The 15,582-nt window shown below is 44.6% G+C and overlaps 1 protein-coding gene across 5 annotated transcripts in view; it reads right to left on the bottom strand.

The window, feature by feature from the left end:
- Nucleotides 1–13,564, bottom strand: part of NUP153 (nucleoporin 153) — a 44,665-nt gene extending 31,101 nt beyond the window's left edge. For 3 of the 5 annotated variants that reach the window (XM_064664725.1, XM_064664731.1, XM_064664748.1), the window contains exon 1: nt 13,348–13,563. In XM_064664725.1, the coding sequence (XP_064520795.1) occupies nt 13,348–13,440 (93 nt within the window). In that variant the 5' untranslated portion in view covers nt 13,441–13,563. Of the gene's footprint in view, nt 1–13,347 lie in introns of all 5 variants that reach the window. The other 2 variants (XM_064664742.1, XM_064664767.1) reach the window with 1 other exon arrangement.
- Nucleotides 13,565–15,582: the final 2,018 nt, after the last annotated feature.

Genomic DNA, 15,582 nt, shown 5'->3' with positions numbered 1-15,582 from the left:
TGGAAAGACACAGCAGCTTATGAATAGATATTTACAACAGTTTTTCAAAATCTGTGCATCGTTCGAAGCGTCTGCAGCTCTGCTGGATCTAAGTCTATGTATACAAACATCATAGCAACAGTAACTACAGTAACAGCTACTTCAAGTCACATTGGTTTGACATCATGGAATCACTGAACCACAGTGGCTGGAAAAGACCTCTTGGATCACTGTGTCCAACTGTTACCCAAGAGTCCAAACCCTCCTTGTTTGGGCACAAACTCTCATTTCTAAGTTCCGATCCTGCTCTTGAGGTCTCAAGACTCATCTGAAGGGCCTAGAGCATTACTTTGAAGGCCTCAAGTCTAATTTGGAAGGTCCAAAGACTCATTTGTAGAGTTCAAGGGCTTCTTTATAGAGTCCAAAGGCACAACTTCAGGTCCAAACTCTAGCGTCCAAAGCCTCCATGTCAGGGATGAAAGCCTCCTCTTCAGGATTCAGCCTTCAATCTAGTGGTCTCAAAGCCTTCCTCCAACCCTCCAGAGACTCATTTCTAGGGGCAAGGCTTTATTTTGTGGTATTTTAGGGCACAATACCCAACTCGTGGTTCAAACCCTCCTTCTCACCTCCAAAAGCCCATTTCCAGGGCCCAAAGCCCTGTCTTGAAGACCCAAATCCCCCCTTTGAGGGTCCAAAGCCCTGTTTTCATAGAATCATAAAGGCTGAAAAACACCTTTAATATTATCAAGTCCAACTGTTAACCCAGTACCACCATCATGTTCACCATTAAACCATGTCCTCAAGTGCCAGATTTATTGCCCTTCTCTGGACATGCTCCAGCACCTCAATGACTTTCTTGTAGTGAGGGGCCCAAAACTGAACACAGGATTCGAGTTGCAGCCTCACCAGTGCTGAGTATAGGGGCATGATCCCTGCCCTGGTCCTGTGGCTACACTATTTGCTGATACAGGCCAGGATGCCATTGGCCTTCTTGGCCACCTGGGCTTACTGCTGGCTCATATTCAGCCAGCTGTCAACCAGGCCCTTTTCTGCCAGATATCTTCCCAGCCACTCTGCCCCACACCTGTAGTGTTATACGGGGTTACTGTGACCCAAGTGCAGGTCTCAGCACTTCCCCTTATTGAACCTCATACAGTTTGTCTTGGCCCATCAATCCACCCTTTCCAGATCCCTCTGTAGACCTTTCCTGCCCTCTCAGGATCAACACTCTCACCCAACCTGGTGTCATGTGCAAGCTTCCTTAGGGTGTGCTCGATCCCCTTGTCCATGTAATTGATGAAGATGTTAAACAGGACTGGCCCCAGTACTGAGCCCTGGGGAACACCACTGTTGACCAGTCACCAGCTGGATGTGACTCCATTCACCACCACTCTCTGGGCCCGGCCATCCAGCCAGTTTTTCACCCAGCGAAGACTACTCCTGTTCACACCATGGGAAGACAGGTGAATTCTCTCTAGGCAAATGCTGTGGGAAACGGTGTCAAAGGCTTTACTAAAGTCTAGGTAGAGGACATTCAACATCCACAGCCTTTCCCTCATCCAAGTGGGTCACTTTGTCACAGAATGACACAGAATGAGATCAGGTTGGTCAAGCAGGACTTGTCTTTCATAAACTGATGCTGGCTGCAACACTGAGTAAAAGATATGTAGACAGAAACACCAGTAAACAAACAGGTGTCATAATTTATTACTTTAAAATACCGTTTCTTCAAAGGATTTATATAAAAAAAGAAAAATCGATAGTTTATGGTCATGGTTTTGAATTCCAAACTCGAAAGCAGGCTATTTCTTGACCAAAAATATTTACAGAATAGGACAGTTTTTCCAGCTTGTAAGGGTCTTTCATATAGTATAGGGTGAGGAAAGTGCTGGCAGGAGTACTCAGCAATGATAAAAGCAGATAAAAGAGCTACTTTTCACTTCACTGCATGCACACTTCTGAAAAGCATCAAGTTTTTGCCTCTCAGAGACTGCTCTGCTTCCTATTTCAAAGTTCAAGTTATTAAAACATATGAATCAGTAAGTCCTGAAGAAGAAAACCTGCTCCTAATGGTGAAGTTCATTGAGAGAGAGCAGATTAATCTAACCACTTAAAACCACCAATAAAGAATTTTCATGTCCTCTCCATCCCTCCCAGTTACCTCATGTCAGCTCTGGCACATAGCATACTACTCTCCATGCTAGCTGAATTCATTAATCTGGCAAAAAGTACATGTTTCTCTTCTGGGCTAATGAGTTAAACTGGCTCAGTGCACCAGAACTGGCACGAGAGACAGTACGATCAGGAAGCCAGGACCAGAGGAACATGAAACAAAACTTCTCCCTTCTTTTAACCATCCTGTGTCCATACTGCCATTAAGACACTGTCCCTTTCTCCTTTTCAACTCGCCCTTCCCTTATGCTGCCTCTAGCACATACATGCAACCAAGTGACAAACTGCATCAGGGCTCTAATAAACAGGTCCAGCCAAAAATTTGTCTATAAACTGTGACTATAGACTACCCATCAGGGGTGTCAGGTCGCTGGTGCAGCTTACCATGTGGCTGCATGGGTGATCATGCAAAAAGCAGGAACAGAAATGAAAATGTGACATGACTGTATCTTGCAACAGCAGACTTAGACTGGCTTATACTAACTCTGCTTTTGCGATTTAGGGAGTGGCTTCAATTGGGATGTAGGACAGCAGTTTGATATTTCATTTAGAAAAAAGACAATAAAACTTATGAGTTAATATGAACAATATGTTTCAGGAATGACATTAATTATGTAACATTTGAAAAACAACAATTTTATTTAAGGCAAGTGGACTAATTCAGATTTATTTCTAAAAGTCATGAAGAAGGGATTGTGTTACCAGATGCCAGTGACTTTCTTTCTCCTTGCTTGAAGTGAACCTTATTTTCCTTAGTCTAATTAGCTTTAGAATAAACATTCCAGGGAAACTCAGGTACTTTTTGGCACTGTTTGCACATCTGTACATATCATTATCAGCTGAACTGAGTGCAAAACACAGAGTGTGTGTTCTGACAGATAAATTGGTGCCTAGCCCACTAGGTTAAATCCTTGTGACACTGAATGGTTTTATCTCAAGTTTTGTCCACACCTTCAGTTGACACAGTGACAACATTACAAAAAGGAGCACAAAGTACAAGGCACCTTTCTTGGCACACAAGGCACACAAGCCTACATTAGGCTCTAGTCAACCCTCAGCAGTGATCAGCAATGGGAGCTGTAAATTACATTCAGTATTACTGTCTGGATGGAAATCTATCAGCATCAAAAATGAAAAAGTTAAGATTCAGGACACTGCCTTCAGGACAGTTAAGATTCAGGACACTTACAACTTTGCAAGCAGTTTTAAAATTCTTTCTTTCCCAATCTAAGAAGGAACTCTAAGTAGTTAATACTTTTTAATTGAAAGACTGCCACAACTTAGTTGCCACAGTGTGACTGCAGCCAAGTTTCATAGACAGTATGTAGAACTACATTAATTTAAATGCTGCTCAGGTTATCTTTCTGTTTCTATAAGGGAACCCTATAGTCCAAGCTGATTGTTTTTCTTTATTTCTGACATAACCACACAGAGAAGAAGTTTAAAGTTTTCAAAGTCAGAATGATCAAGAAATACATTTCCCATAGCACCAGATGGTCTTTAAAAGTCATTAGTACACGTATCAGATTTAGCAATGTAAAACATACATTTTATATTTAGGGTTTAAATACACTCTTTAGGCATAAAATTGTCTTATTTATAGATATTCTCTATGTAGTAAGATCTAATTCATTACAGTATTTCAACATCACCAAACATAACTGATAATAGAAAATGGCAAGCTCTTCCTCTTTCCTGCATTTACAGCACAGTTTATGCACAAAAGGGCTATCAATGCATCACACCCCACACTACAAATCTGCTACCTTCTATAATATACTAGACTCCCACATTAAACATTTTCAATGCCACTTTGCCTAAGAGAACTCACAAACGAACGAGGTATCACAGGCCAATCTATGGCACATAGCAGTGAGGACACACTGTGTATGTAAAACACAAAGGCAGTCCAAATTCTGCAACAACTCCTGAAACGACAGTTAAAGGCCATTGAATAACTACAAAATCTCATTCCTGACACTTTGGAGTGGCCCTGCAAAGTAAAACACGATCTTTAAACAGGAAGACTAGAATTAATTTTTTAAATAAAATGCACTGTTAGTATTCACATGCTCTCTCTGAAATATCTTTTCTGACCATGGTGATCTACAAACTGAGTTGACAACATTACAAGCTAATCTTTTTGCAAAATGTACAGCCAACCCTGCTGCACATTTAATGTTAATTTATTCCCAATTTTGAACCGGTAAGTTAAAATGAAGCAACCAAATAATCACATTTAGTTATTCTTGCTGATAATTTGGTATTTTACCAAAACTCGAAGCTTCCCTACTTTTGAATATCACACACAGACATTGTATAGCATACACACAACTCATCTAACCCACCAGAACCTGCAATTACTTTAAATAGGACACATTTATCCCTGGTGCATGCACTGCCTGACCAGATTTTAAAAAGAAAGAACTGATGTCTAAGAGAAACCAAACCAATGACTTTTGGTCACTTTAGCTGCAGCAGCAGTGGTTATTGTTATATTTTTTTGACATTTTAAAGTAATATCCTGAAACTGTAAAGTCCAGGTAGGCTCACCTCTGCTGCAGGGCAGTAATCTTCAGTTGTATGGGGCAGCAGTGTCTTTCTGGACATATTTTAACTAGTATCTCCAAACACTGTTTTCTTACCAGCAACATGAAAAATTGCCATTGCACATAGAGATTATTTCTGTAGTGACTGAAAGTAATGGTATCTACAAATCTGTATATATTCCACAACTCTGTAAAGTAAGTTTATTAACAAATACTAAGGTCTGACATTAGAACATGTGCACTGTTATAGCTAAATTTAATATTTATTTAGTTGCACCACAGTAATTCCCTAACACAGCTACATTTAAACCAGTTTAAATCTTGTTCTCATCTGCTTAGCACAGGATGACTTTAATTACAAATGCACAAATTAGAGTCTAGCACATATTGGTATAGTTTTTCCTTATCAATTTAATATTTTGTTAGATATTTCAGTGCCTCACTAGACCTGTAATCCAGTCTCAAAGAAAACATCAGTTAAACAGTTTAAGTCTTTGCTTGTTTACTTCTGTCCTGCAGGTCACCAGACCTCGAACTCTAATAGGGGAAGGAGTTGTGAGGCACATGTGCTTCAAAAAAGTTTCATTCATATACAATCATAACTAACCGCAAAGTCAGTCAGCTCCCCAGAACGCTCACACAACCCTTTACAGGAGCAGAGCTATAGAGACAATAATAAACAGCCTCAGAAAGGAGAAAGAAAATTTTCAATTGGCACAGGTATTTGCAAAGTTCATGTGTGCTTAACTGTAGGACTTGGTGCATGTTGGTGTCCATGTGTTAGCACACACATTTCACCCCAGCAATGTGAATGTTAAGTTGAACTTACGCTTAGGTGAAAAAACATGGTAGTCACAACTAAGCCAAACCCTCCCAAAGTCCCTGTACTTACGTGCAACATGTATAGATTCATAGAATAGTTTGGGTTGGAAGGGACCTTTAGAGGTCACCTAATCCAACCCCTCTGTAATGAGCAGGGAACATCTTCAACCAGATCAGGTTGCTCAGAGCTCCACGCAACCTGAGCTTGAATGTTTACAGGGACAGAGCATCGACCACCTCTCTGGGCAACCTGTTCCAAAGTATCACCACCCTCTTTGTAAAAAACATCTTCCTTATATCTAATCTAAATCGACCCTCCTTCAGTTTAAAACTGTTATCCCTTGTTCTGCTAAACAGGCCCTCTAAAGAGTCTGTCTCTATCTTTCTTTTGAGTCCCCTTTAGGTACTGAAAGGTGACAATAGGGTCTCCCCAGAGCCTTCTCTTCTACAGGCTGAACAGTCTCAACTCTCTCAGTCTGTCTTCACAGGAGAGGTGCTCCAGGCCCTGATAATTCTTGAACCCCTTCTCTGGACTCACTCTAACAGGCCAATGTCCTTCCTGTGCTGAGGACCCCAGAGCTGGACACAGTACTCCAGGTGGGGTCTCACCAGAGCAGAGTACAGGGGCAGAATCACCTCCCTCAAACTGCTGGCCACTTTTCTATTGATGCAGCCCGGGATACAACTGGCTTGCTGGAAGTGCACATTGATGGCTCATGTCCAGCCTCTCATCCGTCAGCTTGCACAAGTCCTTCTTGGCCATGCTGCTCTCAATCCATTCATCCTCCAGCCTGTATTGATAGCAGGGTTGCCCCAAGCCAGGTGCAGCACCTTGCATGTGGCCTTGCTAAACCTCATGAGGCTCTCATGGGTCCACTTCTTGAGCTTGTCTGGGCCTCTCTAAATGTCATTCTGTAGCTCCAATTAAAAAGTTTTAACAGGCAGATAAGACTTGTAGTGTTCAAACATAAGGACAAAGCAAGACTTTAAAGCAGTAAAATAAAATTTAAAATGTAGCGTCAAGAAGGGAATAATACTTGGCACAAGAGATTTGTACAAGGGAAAACAAGAAATACGTCTAACTTTAGGGCAGTTGTTAGTGAAACTGCATAGACAGTGATTTAATACAAGTAATAAAAAATCCTGCCTAATGGCTAGAATTCTTTCTCAGAAAAATACTGTGGGCACTTCATAATTCTGCAGCATTGAGAACTTATATTATTGCATGTTACAAAAAGCACAGAAGAGAGTTTTCATTATACTGTCTTAATAGCGCACACACACATACTGAGGAACACCTTTCCCTTCTCTCATGACAGTATAAATACCACTATTCAATACATCGTAGATGTAAAAAATATACACAATAAATACTGAATTGATTACACAGAACAATAAAAAGCAAAAAACCCAAAGTACTTACAACTTAATAGCAGAAAAATGGAAAAGCATCACATGACCTACCACTAAAAAACATTTTCAAAAATTACTCTGCAAAACAGCAACCCTAGAAAAAGAGCCCCTTAGCTATTCTCTTCTTCAGGGCAAGCTTCCAACTTTTTCCAGAAAAACTGCAACAGTGAGATGGAGGCATTATTTCCTCCCTCAAAAAGCAACACAAACCTGAAGACACAATTAAAGAATGGACCAACAACAGGATTACCAAGATAGAGGAACAGCAACATTTATGCTGAAACCACGTCTGTCTGTGCTCTGTGGTCCGACTGCGGCTTTGACAGAAACACGCATCCACAGGGGCTGCATGGCTGTCCAGAGGTCACCTGCTGCAACCTCCTGCTAAGAGAAGGGCCAAGAACAGCAGGTCATACACAGCTGTGCCCACCTGGGCTTCGAGCACCTCCAGGGACAGACACTTCCCTACACAGTTCTTCCAACACATTGGTTTTCCTCATAGTTAAAAGATTTTTCCTGATATGAAATTGGAATTTCCATTTTTGCATCTTGAGTCCATTGTCTCTTTTTCTATTGCTATGAACCTTCTAGAAGAGCCTTGCTACACCTTCTCTATAGTCTCATTAGGTGTTTGCTGCTCTTACACTGAACACACCCAGTTCTCTCAGCCATGGGCCTTTGCCCCTCTAACCATTTTGGTGGCCCTCAACCAGACTCACTCCAGTATGTTGACTTTTTTTTTTTGTGTACGGGAGAGGCCAAAATTGAACACAATGCTCCAGATGCAGTCCCAGAAGTGCTGAATACAGGGGAAAAAACAACTCCCTGAACATCCTCCCCACATCTTTACCAATACCTCCCAGTATGCAGTTGGTCGCCTTCAGCTCAAGGGCATGCTGTTGACTCAGGTTCAGCTTGCTGTCCAGCAGGTAGATGGGGTTGTTTCATCCCAGATGAAGAACTTAACATCTGCCTTTACTAAAATGCATGAGGTTCTTGACAGCCTGTTTCTGCCAAGATCCCTCAATGCCAGCCCTAACCTTCTTCATACAGTAGGACTGAAGTTCCCCCAGATTTGGTACTATCAGGGAATCTCCTGAGGATCCATACCATTCCTTCATTCCAGGTTTTAGTAAAGACATATAGCAGCATCAGTCTCAATAGCAATTCCTGACAGCCTTTATTAGCCATTGGCTGCCACTGTAACTTTATACTGCTGATCAAAACCCTTTGAGGTCAACAGTCCCGCTAATTTTCTAATCACTTTACGGTACACCTGACAGGTCCATATTTCACCAAATGGACAACAGGGATCATCGCATGGGAGACCATGCCGAGGGCACTGCTAAAGTCTAAGTAAACAACATCCACCACTCACCCCATGCCCACTGAGCCAGTCATCCCCCTGTGTTATGAATTTGTTACACAATGGTATGGTAGCCCACCATCTGCACCAATGTGAAATACTTCTGCTCAAACATTTTTGGGCATGCAAGATTTTGAAGTCTCTCCTCCCGCAGTCCTTAGAATCAACAGCAGCTCAGTTTGTCTGTGGCAGGGGAGCAAGAACTGGTTCTAATTACTGACTGGAGGAATAAATAACTCAGAGGAAGTGATGTGCTGCCAGCAACCAAAGACAATTTGCAGTGTCCCAGCTAACACAGTCAATTATTTCATCTGCTTTTTTTTTCCTCCTAAGATAGCGCCCACTAATATTCTTCCCCAGTACTTCACAGCCTCCAAGCCTGTCACGACAACACTTTGCAAGACAAACCCCAGAATATTAATAAAATGCTATAATAATCATCATCTACAATTTGTTGTACCACTGACAGTACTGTTAGCCTAAACGAGAGAAAACTGTCAGTACCTCAGTTTTACAAGTTCTTCCCAATCATGATACATTTTTGTTTACGGCAGCAGTAGAAAGCCAAGTATCAAATTTAAACATCTCTTTTTCTAATATAATTTGATATTGCTGGGGCAGAGATAAAGCCTCTGAAGCTGACTATTAGCCCATCCTTTTAAAACAAATCTTTAAATACATATTAAACATTTCTTTCAATCTATTTGTTTTAGCACAATGTGCTGGCCTGCTACAAAACCAAATCAAGCAGAGAGTTGCATACAAATACAAATACCTAAGCATGTTTCAAGGTGCAATCCTGTTGATAGAGTTAAACCAATACAATTGTACTTGTGTAGGTCCCTAGGGAAATTATTAATAAAGATCTTTTTAAATTAATATTTTCCTGCCCAAGGTTTATGAAACATTATTAAATACGATACTCCAGGAACCTTTTAGCATCAGAGTTTCCAAATTTCCTCACAAAAGAAACCTGGCGGTTGGTTTATGAAATCCCACCTGCCCACTGTCTGTAGTCACTGTCCAGCAAGGCCTACCTTCAGGACAACAGCAGGTGGCACGCAATGATTTAGTCATTACATACTTAAAGTTCCTGATCCTGTAGCTATTCCCTCTGGAAAGAACCTTACAGAATGACTTAAATGACTTTACGAAACTCACCAATCCAGAGGGGCTTTCAGGACCAGTGAAAGTGACTTTCAGTGGCCTTCTCCTCCCCTTTGTCAGGTAATGTCCGAACTAATCAGCACAAGACCAACTACAAACATGCAGAAACTTAAGCTGGTTTCATCAAGGAAAACATCTTTGGATTTTCTTGTGTTATCAGTGTAGCACATCTACTTTATAAATATGCACTGGCACGTACACACATAAGAAAAAACAAAAACATATCGCTCCCTAGCAGAAGTTTTAATCTACAAGTACTATCTCTGATATTAAACAGCCCTAAGATGAAGCTTAACACATATATATACAAGTTTATGGGAAGGTTAAACACTGTTCAGGTAACTGTTTTTTTCTCATACTTAAATCTGCTTGTATGAGTTTAAAAGTCCAGGAGAATCAAAGTTCACTGACACTTTCAATGGTCAATTATCTAATAAGAAAAGATTAGCAAAAAAAGTTATTTTAGTCTCTTCTCCTGTAAGACACGTTTAAAATCTTTGAAATCTGTATTACTGGATGAGAATGGCCCTGTTTCAAGCTAAACCAGCGCACACATAAAAATGACAATAGAAACATACAGATACTATTCTAGAAGCTTAATAAGTCACCAATGTAAACATTCCTCCCATTTACACATCTGCACTAGTAATTCCAATCATCAGTTTACCTAAATGACCAGGACAAACTGGCATTTAGAAACACTAGGGCCACATCCAGAAGACGAAACCCAGGTTCCGGACACAAGAGCTCCCTCGCCTGCATGTGCTTAGCTCTCGAAGAAGCCATAATTTTAACTCAAGTGCCTAAGCTTCTTAAACGGTGCAGGAAGAGGCTGGATATTTCAGCATGAGATGGCTAAGTAAACAGGTAGCATGCTAAGCATGGTGTAACCTAAAGTCAATGCACTCAGCGTGTAGCTGTCAACATTTTGCCACTAGGAAAGCACAGTCAATGGAGAGACCTCTGCAATTCTACTCCAAGAACACCCAACATGAAGATACAAAAGGATCTTTTCTTTCTGAGAAGCAATTCCCCCACCACAGATATTCATGGTGGATGAGTCAATACCATCTTTACTTAGCAGTGCTGCTACTTTTTTTATTGTTGGTTTAGTAATACAGCTGCTGACAGTGCACTTCCTATAAGGCAGGGTGCTGGCTCAGAAAGGAAAATAACGAGGTTTAGTTCCTTCACTTGTGGGGGAATCTGTACCCACATCTCCATCTTCCAGGAGAATACATAAGCAGCAAATCACATCTACCAGCCATCATCTGTTCACCTCACCTCTTTGAGGTTGGCTTAAAAAATGCTCTAGACTTAAAAAAACATACATACAAACATAAAGAAGCATGGCTGCCTATCAGGGACTTGGGGAGCAAAGGGCAGGAAATACTGTGCTTTGCACATGTTTATTCCACGAACATATAAAATAACCTCTGAAATAAAGGATCAGATCCTGTATGTCTCTAGTCTTGGAAGGCAACATCTTCTTATACCTCCTCTTCCTGGCTCAGTGAATCACAAATTCTTTTTCTGGATAATAACACAGTTTCAGTCAGAAGAACTGAAGACAACACACAGCTTGAGGACTGGGATATTTGCCCAGAAAGTGGAAGATGTAGGTTGATGCCTGCAGGCAAAAAAGGAATCTGAAGCAGGGTCTACCACATTCTGAACAAATGCTTTAGCTAAGCATCTCTGAAAAGCAGCAGCATCTCCTCTTCCAATTGTCTTCTAAAGCCATCACTGCACTTAATATAAGACTGATTCTGCAGCACACGTTGGACATGATTGGAGAACTCTCACCTGACTGAGCTCCCTGGGAGACTATGGCAAAATAACAACATCGAGAAAGCATAACAAGACACCAAAAAAACATGACACCAGGCTTACAATTGTGAGCCTGATATTGTGCTACTCACCTCTCATTCAAGTGGAAAAAAAATTAGATACCCTAGGAACTTTAAAGCTATTAGCTATACTGTGTACAGTGCTTAGGCACCTTCAGAGCTTGATGAGAGAGTTTTCAGGACTGCAGTCTTGACTGCAAGCACCCAGAAAAGCTCTAACAAAGTATTTCTACGAACTTACTTTATTGATAATAATTAGGGGATCAGGGGTTCAGAATCAGGGGTATAACCTCACATCAAAACTGCGTCGAGCACTTTCATGTCTTCCCAAACTCATTACTGAGAGACAACACCAAACCGTGGAATACTTCTGCAGAGTAGATGTTGTATTGAAAATAGGAACACTTCGATTAATTTCAATTTAAGTCACTTATCTACCTAGAGTTCGTCTTTTTACGCAATGCAAGTTAGCAACCTGCACAGGGTTAAAAAAGCTACCCATTGTAACAAATGTACATATCTGTACATTTACATTTCCTATTTACCATATTTCCCCCAACATATTACTTGTTAATTTGGTCTGTGTATTCGATTTGCAGCACCCATTCTCTGGGCAGAATCCCACAGATATCCCCAAGCACGTGTTTGCTTTGGCACATTGTTTAAATAAACCTACTGGAAAGCACATAGAGACAACAAACAATAGAAGAGTCAGGAAACCATCTACATTAATTATTTTAAATTCATGTGTAAGGTTTATCAGCTATCTACATAGTATCAACACATATAAGAGATCACAATTTAAATGTTATCCTTATATCATTCACATAAGAACTTTCAACATTTGCTCTGTAAGTGCAGTGATTCTTTGCATGAAGCATCCCCTTGACAGCTTTACAAGGACATTGCTGAGCAGTTTACTATATAAAAGACTAAGTATAGTACTTCCCAAAGAATAAAGACTAATTGAGCAACAACTCGTGTGTAACACCCCCTCAATTTTGCATATAATATTCAATCCCCTAGCTTATATTACCGATTTAATAATGTAAACGTTTTAGCTGAACAATCAATTTCAGGTTCATAAATACACGTGGAAGGCATTTCCAGAGCACAGTTTCTGGGCATCTTGAAATTTCTTGGCAAACAGCAGATGGGAAGGATCTTTGCTTCTTCCCTCTGCAGTCACTCTAGATGGTGTAGGACCTTTGTATCACAATTTACAAAAAGCGAGGTTTTTTGAATCCATCTAACTCTGTCCTACAATACAAAGGAGGAAAAAATGCCTTATGATTAAGAGCTACATTTCAGTTGCACTGCACGTTTAAGCACAGGCAAGACACTGAAAAAACGACCAAATGCAGACCTAAGGGTTCTGCAGGCAGAATCCTACAAAGAAAAAGAGAAAACAATGAAAGATGCCTACCTACTCAGCACCCTTACAAACTAATCCACAATATGGAATTCGCCAAGAAAGCACATATTGGAAGCGATGCACTTAAATCTGAGGAGTAACTACACTTGGTAACGCAATCTAAACCAATTTAACCAGGATTTAACCAGGCAGCCCGGAGACAAAACGAGCATCCCGCAGAGCGGGAGCCAGCCCGCTCCATTCGCCAGTCGAGGGAATGCGTACCTACCCCTTCCCAGCCGCCACCTCTTCCTCCCGCCTTTGCTCCTTCCGAGCGGGGACAGGCGGGAGACAAAGGGGAGGTGAGGAGCCCCTCGCGGGCCGGCGGGGCCGGAGCGGAGCGAGCGCCCGGAAATCCCACAATCCCCGCGGCCCCGGCGGGAAACCCTTCCCTCCTCCCTCCCCGGGGGCCACTCCACCGGGAAATGCCGGCCCGCAGCCGCGCACGTGGGGCTGTGTGGAGGGCAGAGGGGTGGCGCAGGGAAGAGGCGGCTCCGCCGGGCCGGGCCGGGCCGGGCCGGGCCTCCCGGGCGCCTCCTCCCGCCGCTGAGGGAGCGCTGGGGGAGAGGAGCGGGTGCAGGGGAAGGGGTTCACCGGGCTGACGTGCGGCCTCACCTGCTGCTTGCCCCTCGCGTAGGGTGGCTTCCCGGCTCCCAGGTGGTGCCGCCGGATCCGGATCTTGCCGCCGCCGCTGCCACCCGAGGCCATGATGCGATCCGGCCTCCCCCCCGCCGCCGCCGCCGGCGGCCTCCTCCTCCTCCTCCTGCTCCTGCTGGTGGTGCGGCCGCGCAGCCCCGCCGCGGCCCGGCCGCGCTGTCACCGTCACGGGCCCCGCGGGGACGCGCCCGGCGCGGCCCGGCCTCGCTCCCCCCGCGCCGCTCCCGCCCGCCACGCGCCGCGCGCGGCCTCTGGCGCGCGCGCGCGGGGGGCTCCTCCGCGGCCTCCGCCCCGCCCCTCCCCGCGCGCGCTCGCGCGCCTCTCCGCCTCTCCCTCTCTCACGTCTCTCCTGCCCCTCAGCGCTCCCGCCGCTCCTCGCTCGCGCTCTCCCGCCCGGCGGCGGGGCCCTGTGCGCTGTCCGCCCGCCCGCCCGTGGCCCGAGCCGCCGCCGCCGCCGCCGTCGCAGCACCTCCCCCGCGGCCCGGCCTCCCGCCGACCAACCACACGGCGGCCGCCCCGGGCCGCGCACGCGCGTCACTAGCCCGCGCGGGCGCGTCACACCAGCGGCGCCGGGCGGGCCCGGCAGCCCCCGCGCGCGCCGGCCCCGCTCCCGGGGAAGCGGGAAAGAGGGAGGGGACGGGCCGGGACGGGCCGGCTGCGCGGGAAAACTGCGCGCTGAGCTCTGCCGCGACCCGCTGAGGAACGTGGTGGAGAGAGGGGAAAGCCCACCCCTGGGCGCGGCTCAGGGACGACTCGAAGTCTGGGAGCGGAGGTTTGTGCCGGGGTGAGCCCCGGAGGCGGTGGCGCTGGCGGCTCCTCCGCCTTCTCCCTTCTTCCCACGGCGCTTCGCAGGGAATGGGCCAGGTTGGAAGAGACCACGGTTGGTCATCCAAGTCTAACCTCCCTGCTCAAGCAGGGTCGTCCTAGAGCCCATGGCACAGGATTGCATTCAGACGATTTTTGAATATCCCTAGTGGGGGGGACTCTACAATGTCTCTGAGCAGTCAGTTCCATGCGCAGTCACGAGCATAGTAAAGAAGTTCTTCCTCATATTCGGGTGGAACTTCTTGTGCTTCAGTTTCTGCCCATTGCCTCTCGTCCTATTGCAGGGCACCCCCAAGAGTAGCTTGGGTCCGTCCTCTTGGCACCCACCCTTCGGATATTTGAATGCTCTGGCGGCCCAGACGCTGTTCCCGCCCAGGGGACACAACTTGCCTACCCTGTGCCTCCCCCGAGGGACGGCGGCGGGGCAGATGTTCCCTTGTTCCTGCTGGGGAGCCGGCGAAGGTCAGCGTGGGGAAGGCGGCAGGAAAAAGAGCACCAGGAGGTACGCGGTGCTCCCCTGGGATGCCGTTATCCATTGCGTCTGTGTAAGCAATGGGAACTGCGATGGTGCAGGTTTGTCCTCGCCCGTTTTTAGCAGGTTGGGAGCAGGTGGGGGGGAAAAGCTGTGGCACAGCTTTTTTCCTCCTCAAAACATGAGGAAGAGAAAAAGCATTCCTATTACAAAATTAAAATATGTAAAAATGTGTTTTGTTTTGTTTTTTAATTCTACTGAGACTACAGTTGAGAAAAATCTATGGCTCTGCATCTTATTTATACCATTCACCTGCCTTGGGAATCACGGAGCAGAGCAGAAAATCACAAGCACCTTCCCTACATACAAGTCAATAAAAATGTTCACAAAAAAACCCAACCCAAACCAGAATGTACTAAAAATTTACTAATATAGAGTGAGGCCCAGGTACTTAACTGTGGAAGAGCTGTGATGTACCACACACTCCTTACACCAAAAATAAAAATATTTGGTCCAGCACACACCTAAAGAAAGAATGCAGAACTGGCTGTGCTGGGGGGAATTAAGGGAGTATCAAAACAGCAAGGGCAATTCTGAAGGCCTGCAGAAATGTAAACCAGCAGCAACAGCAGAGGAACAGCTTTTAGAAGAAATTTTACTGGGGAATTCTGTGCTGCCCAAGGATTTTTTAACCTCATCGTGCCTTCCCAGCTCTCCTACCTAACTTAGCTCCTCAATTTCTTAGTTCCATGTTCATAATCATCTAAAGGAGATAGCCATTTCCAAAAACCCCAGCCAGGGTGGAGTTACTTTCCAGATATTTCTTCTCATGAACTACACCTTTGGAACTCCAGACCCCTCCCCTCCTGCCCCACCCTTGTAAATACAATTTTACG

Source organism: Pseudopipra pipra, chromosome 1, assembly GCF_036250125.1.
Source record: "Pseudopipra pipra isolate bDixPip1 chromosome 1, bDixPip1.hap1, whole genome shotgun sequence".
Taxonomy (NCBI): domain Eukaryota; kingdom Metazoa; phylum Chordata; class Aves; order Passeriformes; family Pipridae; genus Pseudopipra; species Pseudopipra pipra.
Note: the sequence above shows the minus strand (reverse complement) of the source record. Positions and strands in the feature narration are given on the sequence as shown.